At 32.1% G+C, this 15,190-nt stretch overlaps 2 protein-coding genes across 5 annotated transcripts in view; one reads left to right on the top strand and one right to left on the bottom strand.

Moving 5' to 3' along the window:
• Window positions 1-2,367: 2,367 nt before the first annotated feature.
• Window positions 2,368-5,502, bottom strand: Mccc1 (Methylcrotonoyl-CoA carboxylase 1). The gene is made up of 8 exons (XM_070107738.1): window positions 5,362-5,502; window positions 4,464-5,235; window positions 4,105-4,407; window positions 3,833-4,036; window positions 3,480-3,768; window positions 3,213-3,400; window positions 2,858-3,032; window positions 2,368-2,697 (listed from the first exon to the last, which is right to left on the bottom strand). Exons 1-8 carry the CDS (start codon window positions 5,397-5,399, stop codon window positions 2,570-2,572), a joined length of 2,097 nt encoding a protein of 698 aa, XP_069963839.1. The 5' UTR covers window positions 5,400-5,502; the 3' UTR covers window positions 2,368-2,569.
• A 3,999-nt stretch (window positions 5,503-9,501) lies between these two features.
• Window positions 9,502-15,190, top strand: part of mtg (mind the gap) — a 44,709-nt gene continuing 39,020 nt past the window's right edge. For 3 of the 4 annotated variants that reach the window (XM_070107728.1, XM_014230017.3, XM_036373291.2), the window contains exon 1: window positions 9,514-9,841. The gene's annotated coding sequence lies outside the window, so the exon portion shown is untranslated. Of the gene's footprint in view, window positions 9,842-15,190 lie in introns of all 4 variants that reach the window. The other variant, XM_036373290.2, reaches the window with a different exon arrangement.

Genomic DNA, 15,190 nt, shown 5'->3' with positions numbered 1-15,190 from the left:
GCAGCGAAGCGTTGGATTGTAAAATTTGTTAATATATACATACATATATGCATATATATTTTTTTTAATTGTGTTTCTTTTGCTTCATTTTCTAAAACATCGTTTTTGTAGTTATGCGTTTGTCAGAAAAGGTTTGCATTTGCTTTTGTGGAAAACTTTTTTTTTTTTTAATTTTAAAAAACATATTCAAAGTCCGTCATTATCCGCGTAATCTACTGTTTGCTACATATACACAGTAGTTTTCAACAAAATACTATTTTGTTATTTTAAAAAAGTTTTTTCAAAACCGTTTCTTCCGTTTCATGTGCCTACGTTATTGCGCCAAAATATTCTCATAACTTCCTAAATAACCAATCTGTTGCAAAAAACCTAAACTATTATATAAATAGTTTCCAAAAACTGTGACTAACAATATACGAAATAAAAATTCGAAAATAGTTGGCATCGTAACCGTAATGCAAAATGTGTATAAATAATTTTAAGTTAAGTGAATTCGACATAAATACAACATGCTACCACTTTACTACTACGAATATTTAAAAATAATATTAAATATAATAACGGAAGGAATTATTACGAATTCTATGCATATGATTAATTCCATTATAAATTATATTTAGTTTAGTTAAACCAAAAAAAATAAAATAAAATAAAGGTTACGAGCATTATGAATGGCAAAAATGAAAAATTAGAAATATTTTATTTATATAAAGAAGCAAAGAATTGACAAAAATAAATTAAACTTTTTAAAAAAATACAAACAAATATTTGATTATTTTTAAATAAAAGCTGATATATTTTCAAGATTTATGGCAGTGAAAAAATAATTTTTTAAATAGAGGTTTTATTATGCATATTATTAACACTTATCACGAAAAGCTTTACATTTTTCGTTTAATCTAATTGACTTGTTGCTTAATTTAGTTATATTTTTTTGTAATTTTTTATTTTTTTTTAAATTTTTTTCAGCTCTTATTTTTTATTTAATAATTATTTATTTTTAAGCAAAAGCTAATTTATTTTTTTGATTTATGGCAGTGAAAAAATTATTTTATAAATAGAGGTTTTATTACGCATATTATTAACATTTAACACGAAAAGGTTTAATTTTTTCGTTTAATCTACTTGATTTATTTTTATTCTTTTAATTAAATTTGTATTAATATATAATAATTTTTTTTTAAATAATTTTTTGTTTCTATTTTTAAAATATTTTTTTATCTTTTATTTTTACTTTTTTTATTTATTTATGTTTTATTTGTTTTTTTTTTTTTGTATATTTTTGATTTAATTATCTATCTTTTTATTTGTTATTTCTTGAACTTTTCTTTTGAATGTACTTTTTTAATTATTATACCTAAAGCAAAAAAAAGTACCATTTGGGCAGTTTTCAGAATAATAAAATGTCTATGAAAATTGAAAAAAAGTTCGAATTTAAATAATAGAGAAAATAATAAATTAGACAAAGTGAATTGTATTTATATATTCAATTCAATTATTATGAAAGCATATTTATATTTGAAAATATATGTTTCGTAATGAATTAACGAAAAAAATACTCTATGATAAACGTGACATAAAAGGTTTTTATGCTAAACTATTGGTTTTAATTTAGTTTTTTTTATTATATTTTTTCTTAATAACATTTATTTTTCAATTTTACTTTTGCATATGTGGATAGGCAAAATAAAGAACTCACTTAAACTATTTAAAAAAAAAAAACAGAAAAGAAATCGAGACGCGTACGCTGTGTAAAGAATGACAGAAAATAAATATTTTTTAATTTAATGATGATAAAATTAAAAAAAAAATTATCCATATTAAAAAATTAACAATTTAAGTGAAATAAATAAAAAAGTGAAATATACATCAAATCAAAAAGGCTTTATAATATTACTATTATTATTATTAATTATAATTATAAAAGAGAAGTAATAATAAAATATGAAAAATGAATGAATCTTAACATTTCAAAATTCTCTTTGCAATTATTTTTTCTAAGGGGATAAATTAGCTGGTTGTAAAATTAAAATTGTACTTTAATTTGATATAAGTAATTAACAATATACATATGTGCTCATATTCGAAGGTATTGGAACGTGGATGCTTTTCTATTTGCGATCGTAACCTCGAAATGAATGGTACACAATACTTAATATTAAATAATTGACACGACAATTATTTAATAATTTTTCAACGACAATTGAGTCTTTTATTCGGAGCGGACCCGGATTTCTAGAATCAAAATATACCTTACGGTTCTTTGTTCATCTTCGCTCAACTCTAAAATATTCGCCCAGACTTAGTTTTTTTGAAGCCTTGTTTGAAAACTGCTTGCATATGTCATTGAAACCAAAATACAATCGCTTCAAAACTCGGCAAACAACTATTTTTTATTGTCTATAAACAAATGTTAACAAATAACAAAACCCTATTTAACAACTAATAAATGCATTATTTATAATAATTTGTAGTCACCACAATAAAAAAAAATATAATTATTCACTGTATAGTTGTGTAAATGCAATTTCCACTGGTACGATTGTTGAACAATTCAGCACTTCGAAATTTATTCAGTTTTCTCATCTTCAAAGATGATAACTGCCGCTCCTTTGGCAATATTATCGCCTTCAGCACCGCCAATTGACTTAATTTTCGCATCCTGTGGAGCTTTGAGGATGTGTTCCATTTTCATTGCTAAAATTTGGAAAGCTTTTATTAGAACAATATAGAAGAATCTAGAGTTTACATAAATTGATAATCTTAGTTTTAAAGAAAAAGTTTTAAATAAACATGAGTATTTAATCAAATTTGCTTGCAAAAATATTATATCAACTTATTCTTATTTATACTCTACCTATCAGCACTGCTAGACTGTCGCCCTTTTTCACCGTATCACCAGGCTTAACTAATACTTTCTCCAAAACACCTGGCATTGGTGAGACTATTTTGTTGCCACCGACGCCACTGTGTTGATCAGAGAGTGCACTTAAAAATTTCGGCTGTACGAGCTCAAAACTCAGTTTCCCATTCTACAATAGAGAAGAGTTTTAGTAACAATACTTTAAAAATATTATTAGAAATAATCCATAGCCAGAAACACCAATCGCTAAAAATTGTTTACATTCAGCTTAAGATAATGGCTATTCAGCTAAAAGGTCAGAACGTCTCGTAAGGAGTAGTATTCTTAGTTTTGGAATTTTATTACTTACATCTAAAAATAGTGTCACTTCTGTACCATCAATATTGGCATTAAATGTTGAAATGCTGTCATTAATATTTGCTCTGATTTTCAGTCGGTCGCCATCGACAATGCGTACGGATTTTATATTATTCCACGCACCATTATCGACTTGCACTTGGAAAGAGGATTTGTCATATCGCACTTTCACGTTGTAGACTATTTTTTCGAAATACGTTCAATTTTAATAATCATTAAATAACTAAAAACTTTAAATTTAAAAATTTTCCTTTCACACCTTTATTATTTGCTTTCAACTGGTAGCTTTTAATCAGCGAATAGTTTATGCGTCCATTTTGTGTTGCATTGAATGGATCGTTTATGCTGGCGTTGCTGCCGAAGACTTGCATCTCATTGAGTACCAAGGCGGTAGCTGCCTTACAAAGTTGCTCATCTTTGATTTCGATGGGTGGAAAGAGTGTATCAAAATGCTGATCTATAAAACCGGTATGAACATTGCCCTGCTGGAATTCCGGATGAGCAGCCAAATCTATGAGAAAATTGATATTTGTTTGAAGACCGGTGATCTGCAAGTAAAATGTTAAATTATTGTGGTTAACATAAATTTAATGTTGAGTAGTCTCTACATACATGATATTCGCGCAGTCGTGCAATGAAGCTATTCAAAGCTTGCGTGCGATTTTCGCCCCAAACAACTAACTTGGCAATCATTGGATCGTAATGCACGGATACTTCGTCACCTTCGCGTACGCCAGTTTCAACGCGTACAAACTCGTTTGGTTGCGGAGTGGCAAGATAACGTAAGGGACCAGCACCTGGTAGAAATCCACCACTGTATTCAAGATAAAAAGTAGATTAAAAATACATTTTAAAATATGTAAAAACTATATTGGGACCCACAGTGGATCCTCAGCATAAATACGGGCTTCAAATGCATGTCCTTTACGTCCGATTTGCTCTTGCGTCAGTGGCAAGCGTTCACCGGCTGCAATACGTATTTGCCATTCAACCAAATCTGTGCCAGTGATCATTTCCGATATTGGATGTTCCACTTGCAGACGAGTATTCATTTCCATAAAGTGAAATGAAAGATCTTCTTTGTCCATGATAAACTCTACGGTGCCAGCCCCAACATAACCCACAGCTTTGGCGGCACGCACTGCAGCTTCACCCAATTCGCGACGTAGTTGCTCAGATAAACCAGGCTATTAGAAAAAATATTTAATTAACACTTATGAATATGTGCATGCAATATACTCACAGCTGGCGCTTCTTCGATAATCTTTTGATGTCGCCGCTGCACTGAACAGTCACGTTCCCACAAATATACCGCTTCCCCATATTGATCGGCGAACACTTGCACTTCGACATGTCGCGGCGAACGTACATAACGTTCCAACAGTACTGAACTGTCGCCGAATGATTTCTGCGATTCATGGCGCGCCGAATTGAGTGCTGTTAGGAATTCTTCACTTTTATTTGCTATGCGCATGCCTTTGCCACCACCACCACGCACTGCCTTAATCATGAGAGGAAAACCGATTTTTTCTGCCTCTGCTTGTAAACGCTCATCACTTTGATCGTCGCCATGGTAACCATTGATGATGGGCACACCGGCAGCATCCATAATGGCTTTGCTAGTGCTTTTGATGCCCATATCACGTATAGCCGTACTTGGTGGTCCCATAAATACAATATTTTCACGCTGACACAATTCGGCGAATTCTACAGACTCGGAAAGAAAGCCATAGCCTGGATGTATTGCTTGGCAAGAAGCGTTTTTGGCAATATCAATTATGTGCTGACCGCGTAAATATGAGGAAGCCGATGCGGCCTCTCCAACACGATACGCCTCATCTGCGAGCGATGCGTGCAATGAATGCTCATCAGGATCAGAGTAAACGGCAACGGTGCGTACACCAAGACGGCGTGCAGTACGTATTACACGACATGCGATCTCACCACGATTGGCTATCAGAATTTTGTTGATCGGTCGCACTTGCACCTTCGTATCTGCTTTCGTGCTGTAAGTTCTGAAAATTAACAACTTGGATTTTTAGTGTATAGTGTTTACTATTACATGGAGCACATGTTTATGTAATCACGGTGTGCAATTGAAATTTGTATATACTTATATTTCGTCGTAAAAACTTATATACCTTAATGTAAGAATTTGTTTCAGTAATCGTGTATACATCTTAGCTTATCTACTAAATTTCAAAGAATAATAAAATTTGTATGATTCGGTAAATGAATTAAAAGAAAAACTAAAATTGAATTTGTTATTCTTTGCGTTTATTGCCGACGCGAAAGAATTCTTATCACACTTTGACAAAGGCAACAGCTGTTCTATATAGACAGCCAGCGTTGATCGTGCCGCATCGCTAAAGGCCAACAACCAAGTGAGTTGAGTAGATGTTATAATTCATTCAGTACCCGTTTTAAAAGTAATCGGTACAAAATAATTTAAAAATATTTGTTTATACGTAGAAAATATATTGTTTGTAATATAACATTTTTCAAGGTGTGCTTTAGGCTGTGAGTGTTATCGTAAAATCTTATAAAAAAAGAAGTCCAGTTTTCAATAGTAAATTATTTACAAAATGGATTACATTTAAAAATTTCCTGTGAAGGTTGTGTCTTAAAGAGAGAAATTCGTTTTTTCTCCGAAGGATATTTTTTATTCACTCCGTGGGAGAGTTAGAGAAAGCAAATACCATAAATACTAATCTTCCTTTTATCACAGAACCATAATTCCCCTCAATTTTAAAAGTTTGTAACATCCAGAAGGAAACGTTGGAGACCCTACGAGGTGTGTACATAAATGATCAGCGTGATGAGGTAAGCCGATTTAGCCATGTCTGACTATATATACGCTAACTAGTCCTTCAATTTTTGAATATCGATCTGTACAGACCTTGAATAAAATTTTTTTATTTGACAAGGTACCTTCACGAAACTTGAAATAGATTATTTTTCAAGGCAACGGTGCAATCACCGAAAAATTTGTTCAGAACCGATCACTATAGCATATAGCTGCCACACAAAATGACCTGGCCAAATTAAGTTTTTATATGTAAACTTATTTATTTATAAGGGATATTATAGCTTCGGTGCAACCGAACTTAACGTTTAGATAGAATACCTTTAGGTGTTAGGAAAACTTTTTATTAAAAAATGTTGAAACTGTAGATGGATTACAATCAAATTTGGTATTTTATTAAGTTATATTATAGATCATAGACGCACTTATTATTTTTATTACTATATTTTACTTCCCGATAGCTAAAATTGTATTAAAATCATCTTCAAATGAGATATTATATATTGAATATAAATTCAACTGACAGAGTCTCGCAATTATTTATTTTAGAGATATAAGGTTTGGACCAATGTCTCGACCAATTTCATTCATATTTCAAACAATTTTTAAAAAACCTTGTTCATTTAATATTATTAAAGTAGCACACATTTTGTCAAGTGGAAAGTCGGAAATTATACAGGCTATATTGGAGATAGAGAAAGTGATAGGCTAAATGAGTTAATTTTGACATTGCTGAGGTATACTTGAGATCATATTTTCAAGCAAGCAAGAGATAACTCACATATTGACCGATATATCCGGTATAAAGTCTCGATTCAACCCATTTTTAATATTCAGACATACTATCAACAGGAAATTATTAACTCCGAATTTTAATTATATATCTCACACATTGACCGATATTGTCGGTAAAAAGTCAATTATATGCACTGGGTACGTAGGGACTTGAACAGTTTTGGTTCGATTAGGACAATTTTTGCTTATAAGATGGCACACTTTAGAGGGGCTATTCGTGCAAAGTTTTATCCCGATATATTAATTGGTGCTTTATTTGTCAACTGGAATGTGAAAGAATCAGATGGAATTTAAAATTGTGTTATATGGGAAGTAGGAGTGGTTGTAATCCGATTTACTCCATTTTCGCACTGTAACATGGGAATATTGTAAGAATGTTATGTAATGAATTTGGTTAAAATCGTGATTTCAACTGAAAGTGGGAGTGCCACGCCTACCGTCCAATTTTGATATCGGCTCCTATAAAGCCCTCTTGTGCCGTACTAGGTCTAAAATTTAATATCTCTGACGCATTTAGTTATTGATTTATCACACTTTTAGTAGTTTTAAACCAAACCGGTATATGGAAATCGCCCGATTTCACCTATTTTCACACTATCATGAGACGTGTTGAATATATTTGTTGTATGCAAATTTGGGTGATATATGTAACTTTATTGATTTGGTGGATATATACATTAAACTTATTAGGGGGCGGGGCCACGTCCACTTTTTTCAAGGTTTTTAAACCACAGGGGACCCTCCTTAAATAGATTCGTTGTGCCAAATTTGAGTTCTGTGCCGTAATTTACGGTTTAGTTATAGCACTTTATACGTTTTCGGGTAATGGTGCTTTGTAGGCGTGGCAGTGGTCCGATTACGCCCATCTACGAACTCGTTCTTACTTAAGAAATATGTGTACCACGTTTCATTACGATGTACTAATTTTTACCTAACTTACAGCTTGCACAGACAGATGGACGGGCGGACGATAGACAGACATCCGGATTTTAACTCATCTCGTCATCCTTATCATTTATATACACATAAGCCTATATCTATCTCGATTTGTTGTAGGTGATACAAAAAACCGTTAGGTGAAAAAACCTATTATACTCTGTAGCAACATGTTGCAAGAGCATAAAAAGGTTAATATATTGAAAAGTTAGGGGGAGTTAATACATTGCCTTAGACATTTGCGTAAAGCCTCGATTATTCAAAAGTTATTTTCGGAAAAGCCAAGCGTGAGTCTATTTACACCTATGGGTCCATATATTTCATCTTATTTACGATTTTTAGTCTTTTTTCAACTGAATAAAGAAGCGTCGGAAAAATAAATTAACCCAATCGGTTCGTCGTCAAGCTCTTTACATTGGGACACAGGTTTATAATATTACTGGACATAAAGCTCAGCTTTTAGCTAAAGCTGTTTTTCCGTATTATATTTAAAAAATGCCGAGACGGGTAATTGTGTTATCTGTTGTTTTTTTTTTTTTTGTTTTGACTATATGTCGATAAAACGTAACTAGCCGATGAAGATGGCTCAGCTGGGTTCGATGGATTGTGATTTTGGCTATAAAGTATTTGTAAGTTTAATAATATGCTCAAGTCAGGTGCAACTATCTGAATATTTTAACTGGACCTCTTTAAAAACTTAAACTTTTTTTTGACTGACCTTTGCATAATCTATAGTTTGTAAATGATTAATTTTTTTAAGCCTTTTTTTTCAATATGTAACAAAAGTACTTAAATCACAATAAAGTAAAATAGAAATAATAATTTAACATAACAATGGCAACAAACAATGACAACAAATTCAGCGGCACAAAAGTAAAATTGAAGCAAAGGCAAATCAATCTTTCAAAAAAACCTAGTGTTAATTGGGCTTAATTTGCGGTTATCTAAACGATCGTAAGCGGAAGAAGTAGAAGAGGCGTCACGATATACAAATTCATTAACGAAATTTTTGAATTAAAAAAATAAAAAACCAACCACAACGACAACATAAGCATAGAGGCAAATATACACGTGGCTTTTAATGTTATTGTATAGTTGTTATTGTAAGACATGCAAGCCCACTGAAGCCCACTTAGAGTGTCTCTAAATATGCCTAGTGACAGAAGCTAACAAAAACAACACATACAAAATAAATAAATAATAAACGTGGAGCATGCTCAACTGGTGAACGATTGTTGCAGAACAATTGGAAATGAAGCTTTGTTGTTGTACGGTAAATACAATTCGCCACCATAACAAAAAAAAAGTCCAAATTTAAAAGACAAAACGCTACACTGGCGAGCAGAGAGTTGCTGCCTTGAAAACAATAATAAAGTATGTGTGCGAGTGTGTGTACTCATGGGTATTTCGCTTATATTATTCAATTATAAGCGCCAAAGCACCTTTCCAATTTACCAAATAGTCGCTAGTCACTTGAGCGAACACTATTAACTCTCAGTATGCGCATAAGAGCAGTTGAGAATGTTAATGAAAGATCTTAACAGTGGTCTGTTAGCGGCACTGTTAACTACTCGAGCTGTTCATTTTTATTAGAGCATGTGCATACCATTATAAATTGGTTTTGTTTTTGTGTTTTTTCTTGTGTACAATTTATACCGTTTGTTATTATTGCGGTGGTGAGTTTTATCTTGCAGACAGTGCAGCTCACTTGTGCTGAGTGTGGAGTTTGTGTCTTTAGTCTTTCGTTTACAGCGCACCGATGTGCAAGTGGCCAACGCTTGCTGCGATTTCACGAGTTGTTTTTCAAATAAAGTTCGTAGCACAAGTATTTCTTCAAAGTGTTTGAGCAGCATATAGCTTTCAGTTGGGCGCAGTCCAACGAGCGTGTAACGACGACGACTTAGAATAAAGAGAAACGTGTAAAAAAGCTAAAAAAATTAAAAAAAAAAACTCCAAGCTATTGAACAACAGTTAACACGTTTTTGCGGCTCAATATATCCTTATTGTTTATTTTAGTTAATTTTTTTTCGACCACAATTTGAAATTGCGGCGTTTTGCAACGTGCTAGTAAGCGATAAGTGTGTGTAAGTAAAAACAATCAATGAAGAAACATATAACCTTGTGCAATTTATTAGAAGCATAAAAAATTTGCAGAAATTAAAAAAAGTAAATAAATAAGAGGAGTGTATTTTTGGTCCTCAAAAGGTTTTTACAAAAAAAATAAAAATCACTCGAAAGTGAAACGTCTGAAAAACAAAATTTTAAAATTGCTGCTACACACATGCGCACATGTCATAAAATGAAATTAAAAAAATGTATTTATAAAAAATAAAAGCATAAAATGCGAGAAAAAACCTGTGTGACCTAAATAACTGTATTTGGTAACAAGCGCTGGCGCTGGAAAGTGCTGGAGAAAGATAATGAAATTTTTAAGTGATTGACAATGTTGTTGTAGCAGGCATGCGTTTGAGTGATAAGCGTGTAAATTAAATTTTGTGAAGAATGAATGCATTTTAAACACAAATTAATTATGGAAAATGAAAAATAATAAGTAATATGATTTATATTAAGTGCTGAGCCATTTAAAAAAGTTGAACCGTTACATAGTACATAGAGAGAGTAGTGAAATTTGTTTGAAACTAAACTAAATATTTTGAAAAAAATATATATAGATACATATTTAAAGAAGTCATACTAATTAAATACAAAAAACTTTGTTATTAAAGGTTAATCAAATATTTGTGCATTGCAAATGCTGCTGGCTTACTTCTTCCTCTCAGAGAAATTTCAATACATTGATTTGATGATTTGATGAGGCGTTTCAAAAATGGATTTAAATGGCAAGAGATAATACAATATTTTTTTTAATCGCGTAATTCAAAATTTCATAGACAAAATTATGAGATTTTTATTTTTATTAATATTATAAAAATTATAAAAAATTTACTGTCAGTGGGATTAAAAATATTTAATTTTGCATATATACTTCATTGCCTATAAAGTCTTTGTCATGATTTTCATCATCTTTATTTATATTTTTCCCATAGATTAATAGCGTAAACTAGACAGTATTCTAGTTTAAAGCTTCATAACATTTCATTTAGTGGTTCTTAAGTTATTACCACCAAAGCAGCGCTATCTTTTTTGATAAAACATTGTTTTGCGAGCGTCACGTAAATCACGCCCCCCCAACACAGTCAACGTTCAGAAACTGGTTTCCATACATGATGTGCCCTGTTCAGGATGGCCTCGTTTTTTAATTATTCTTTCTCATTCCGTAGCGATAATTTTACGAAGTTTCGATATGAACTAGTCCTCCACGCACCATATTCGCTAAATTAGGCTCACAGCGTCTATATCTTTGTTCTCAGGCTCAAAAAGTAGCTTAGTGGAAAAAGTTTTCACTTAAATGACGAGGTCAAGATGTAAAGAAATACCTGTTCTAGAAACCGGAATCAAAAATTGTGGTGGTGGAACGGTAAAAGTCCATATTCTCATTCAATGAAACTTTCTTTCTTTCATTACTAGGACAAAGACTTTGTGGCCTGGTTGTGTATACAGAAATCCAATAAAAATCGTTTCAAACAAATGTTTTTATAAAGAAACAATAGCTTTGAAATTTTGTACCAAACTTTATTTCTTTGGCTCTACACGCATGCTGCAAACCATTTGTAAAATATAGGTCGCTCACTAACCTAAAATTGGTGTTATATTTATATATGTATGACTGAAAGAATCTGTCTGGTTTCTAAGCACTTTTATACGCTCTTTATCGCTCTCACTGCATTCGCTTAACTCTCAATGTAATGGAGCACATGTTGTATAAAATTTCTTTGAGTCTCAATCAAAATATCTCGTTTTTAGTAGTAAATCTGCTAATTGACTTAATTAAGGGCTCTTTGAAACGACTAATCAATCTTTTACATCTTAGTAGGAATGACAAAAACATAAATTCCCACTCCAAAACAAGGTTTCGGACCCATTGAGGTGCTCAGCTGCTTTTTAATAGTACTACGTTTATGCTTTTAATTAATTAATAATTCGTTTACAAGTCAGTTTAGGCATTCAGTAAAAATTCTCCAAGAACATTAAACTTATTTTTATCAAAGATTTTATAAAAAATATTTCATACATATATTTGTATATGGAACTATTAATCGTTACCTAGATACGATCGTATATACATAACATATCAGGTTGGTTGTGAAGTGTCTGCTCTCACCACGAAATAGCACTACTTTTTTTTCTCAATTTGGTACATCTGTCGTGAGAACACATGCAAAATTACAAAAATTACAAGTCATTCTGACAGTTAATTCTTTGTTTACAAGCCATTTGAAGTTTACGTGTCAGAGTATTTTTTTAATATGGTAAAAATGGAATATCGCGCAATGAATAAATTCTTTGTTTTGAAAGGTTTAAAGGCAAAGGAAATTTATGAACACTTGTGTTAGAGGTGTATAAGGAGTGCTAAACTTCAAGACACACAGTTGAATTCTGGGCTGGTGAATCTAAAGGTGGTCATACTAGGCTTGAAGACGATTCACGAGCAGGACGACCAAAAACCGCAACCACACCCGAAATAATTGAGCAAGTTCATAATATTGTTAGTGAAGATCCAAGTTTGACTAAGGGAGTTGCTAATTCCATAGGCATCTCAGACGAACGAGTACTTCATATTTTACATGGATGAAAAAGATGTTTGAAAAGTTAGTGCCACACACATTAACAATCCAACAAAAACTGGATCGAAAACAAATTTGTAAGCATAATTTGGTGCGTTTCAAGCAAAATAAAACCGATTTCTTGCTTCGTTTTATAACTATGGATGAGACTTGGATCTACCACCACGAACCTAAATTAAAACAAGAACGTTAACAGTGGACTGAAGCTGGTTGTTCAGCTCCAAAGCAGCTGAAGTCACAACGATATGCAAAGAAGGTTATGGCATCAGTTTTTTGGGATACAAAAGGAGTTTTGTTGATTGATTATCTGCAGAAAGGTAAAACAACGAGTTAAAGTACGAATCGCTTGAGCATCCACCGATTCACCAGATTTGGCTGTCAGCGACTACTACCTCTTCGGAAACTTGAAAAAATTCCATCGTGGAAAGCATTTTTCATCGAATGAAGAAGCTATTACAGCCGTAGACAGGTAATTTGCAGAGCCTCCGGAAAGTCAGGATTGCATACAATTATTGGAGGATCATTGGAATAAGTGTATTGAAGTTAAGGGAGATTATATTGAATAAAAAAATATATTTCGTACCAAAAACAGTATTTTTTCATTTCGAGTGAAGAGACTTTTCAACCAACCTGTATGTATATTTAAATATTTTCAAATATTTTTTACTAATCCAAACTATGCCATTTTTGCAGTGGCAAAAACATTATGACTCAAAAGTTAAAAAATATTTAATTAGAAATGAAATGAACTCTAATTTATATCATTTTAATATCAAATGTGATAATTCTGCCAATTATTAAATTTAATCTGAATTCAACAACAAACGTGGTACTTCCGGATTGAAATTGTTTATAAACTATTTAGTTATCATTATTTCATTTTTTTACACGTCTTTTTACATTGCCACACGCTCTTCAACTCTTTCACATTTGTAATAATTTTTTTGGCACTTTTTTGAGGTTAGTTGCTGGCTTATTGCTTTTATAGGCGAATTATATGTTCACACCCGGAACGAAATGGAACGTCTGCAGTAAATAATAGTATACATATTTATTTATCTTCGTACCTAATATTAATGTGCACACGAATGGTGGCACATGGCACATGTCTGACGCTTTAGCGGCCGCTTGAAATGTATGACTGCAAAAGCCTGACTTAATGACGTTGATTTAATCTAATGGCCAACTAACTTTTTTACCATTATTTGCGTGTTTGTGTGCGCAACGTGTGAGGCATTTGCCTGTATGAGTAAGTGCTGCTGTGTTGATAGATTAATATCCGGTAAAAATTTATTGCAATACACAGTCGGACGCGCATGTACATTTTATATTATAAAAAAACAAAATATATTGTTTTTATTAAAGAGATCACCTTGTGCTATCGCGAAATTAAACAAAAAATATTACCAAATTCAATTTTTTATTTTCTTTTCAAATCAGGTGGCAACCTCAAAAAATATTTTGTTAATAATTTTTATATACCAAATTTTGTATTATTTTCATACGTTTTCAGTGCCTTTTAGTTAAGTTTTTTAATAAGGGTGGCAACGCTTTCGAACATTTTAAATTTATCACTTCGGTAAATTTATACATAAATGTTAAAGTAATACACATTTCCTAATACTATATCCAATTATCATCTTCAAAAAAAGGTGATAACCACAAGAACGTATATTTTGATATTGGGTTCTTTTCACCCATTTCATATTCATTTCGTAATTTTCTATTTGGTTGAGTTTATAGTTTATAGGAAAGTATCTCTTTTGAACCCTGTATTCCACTTTTTTACCAAAATAAATGCATTACTTTGTTATAAGTTTCGAGTAGAAGCAATGCATATCTAAGCTGTATGCTATGAATAAGGAATTTTGATAGCCTCTGCTATCTTTATACGGAATTGCACGTCGATATTCGAAACAATTTGGATGCATGAATTGCATTAAGAAAGTTTACAACGACTTAGGATTCCCAAAGGGTTTTAGAAAGACTTTTCTAAACGAAATTTTGTTTAGATTAAGAGTTTCGTTAGAATTTGCTTCATACTGTTAGTTGAACTAACCGATGATCGAAACCCTGGCTGCCTCTTAACCGATAATACCAAACTTTCGAGTGAATTTCGGTAGAAGTAAAGCTAATCATAAAATCCGTTAACAATGCAGGGATATCAAAAGAAATTGTGAGAAATTCCATTTAATGGGATAAATCAGAACGCAAACCACATACATATATAAGAAGAGGCTATGTCAGTTCTATACAACAGGTACCATAAGTAACTATTAACTAAAACAAAAACAGGTAATCACTTTCTAGTTCATTTGGTAATAATATTTGATATACATATGTATATATTAAATCAAGTTTTCGAGCAAATTCCCAGTAAGAGAAAGCATCCAGCCGCTAAGTGGCGGTTTAAAACTCTATTCGTCCGACAACTACAAGAGGTGCATCACAAATAGAAGCAGAAGCTACGTCGATCACTTCACAACAACACCAAAGAAATATAAAATACCACTAATAACATGTTATTATATAGATTAACACATATAAGACGACAAATATACAAACACTTTGTAGCAGGCAAACAGAAGCGCAGTAAGCAGGCCCTGTGAAACTCAATATTATTTCCCTATTTATTGAAGCAGAGAAACACTTGTCGGTGTCAACAGTATCATGACATGGCTAGTACCTATATACAGTGATAGCAATAAAAATAAAAACAAGTTTCGATGCTGCAATATCATTGATTAA

The sequence above is a fragment of the Bactrocera oleae genome, chromosome 2 (assembly GCF_042242935.1).
Source record: "Bactrocera oleae isolate idBacOlea1 chromosome 2, idBacOlea1, whole genome shotgun sequence".
Lineage (NCBI taxonomy): Eukaryota > Metazoa > Arthropoda > Insecta > Diptera > Tephritidae > Bactrocera > Bactrocera oleae.
This window is presented reverse-complemented; position numbering and strand designations above follow the sequence as displayed.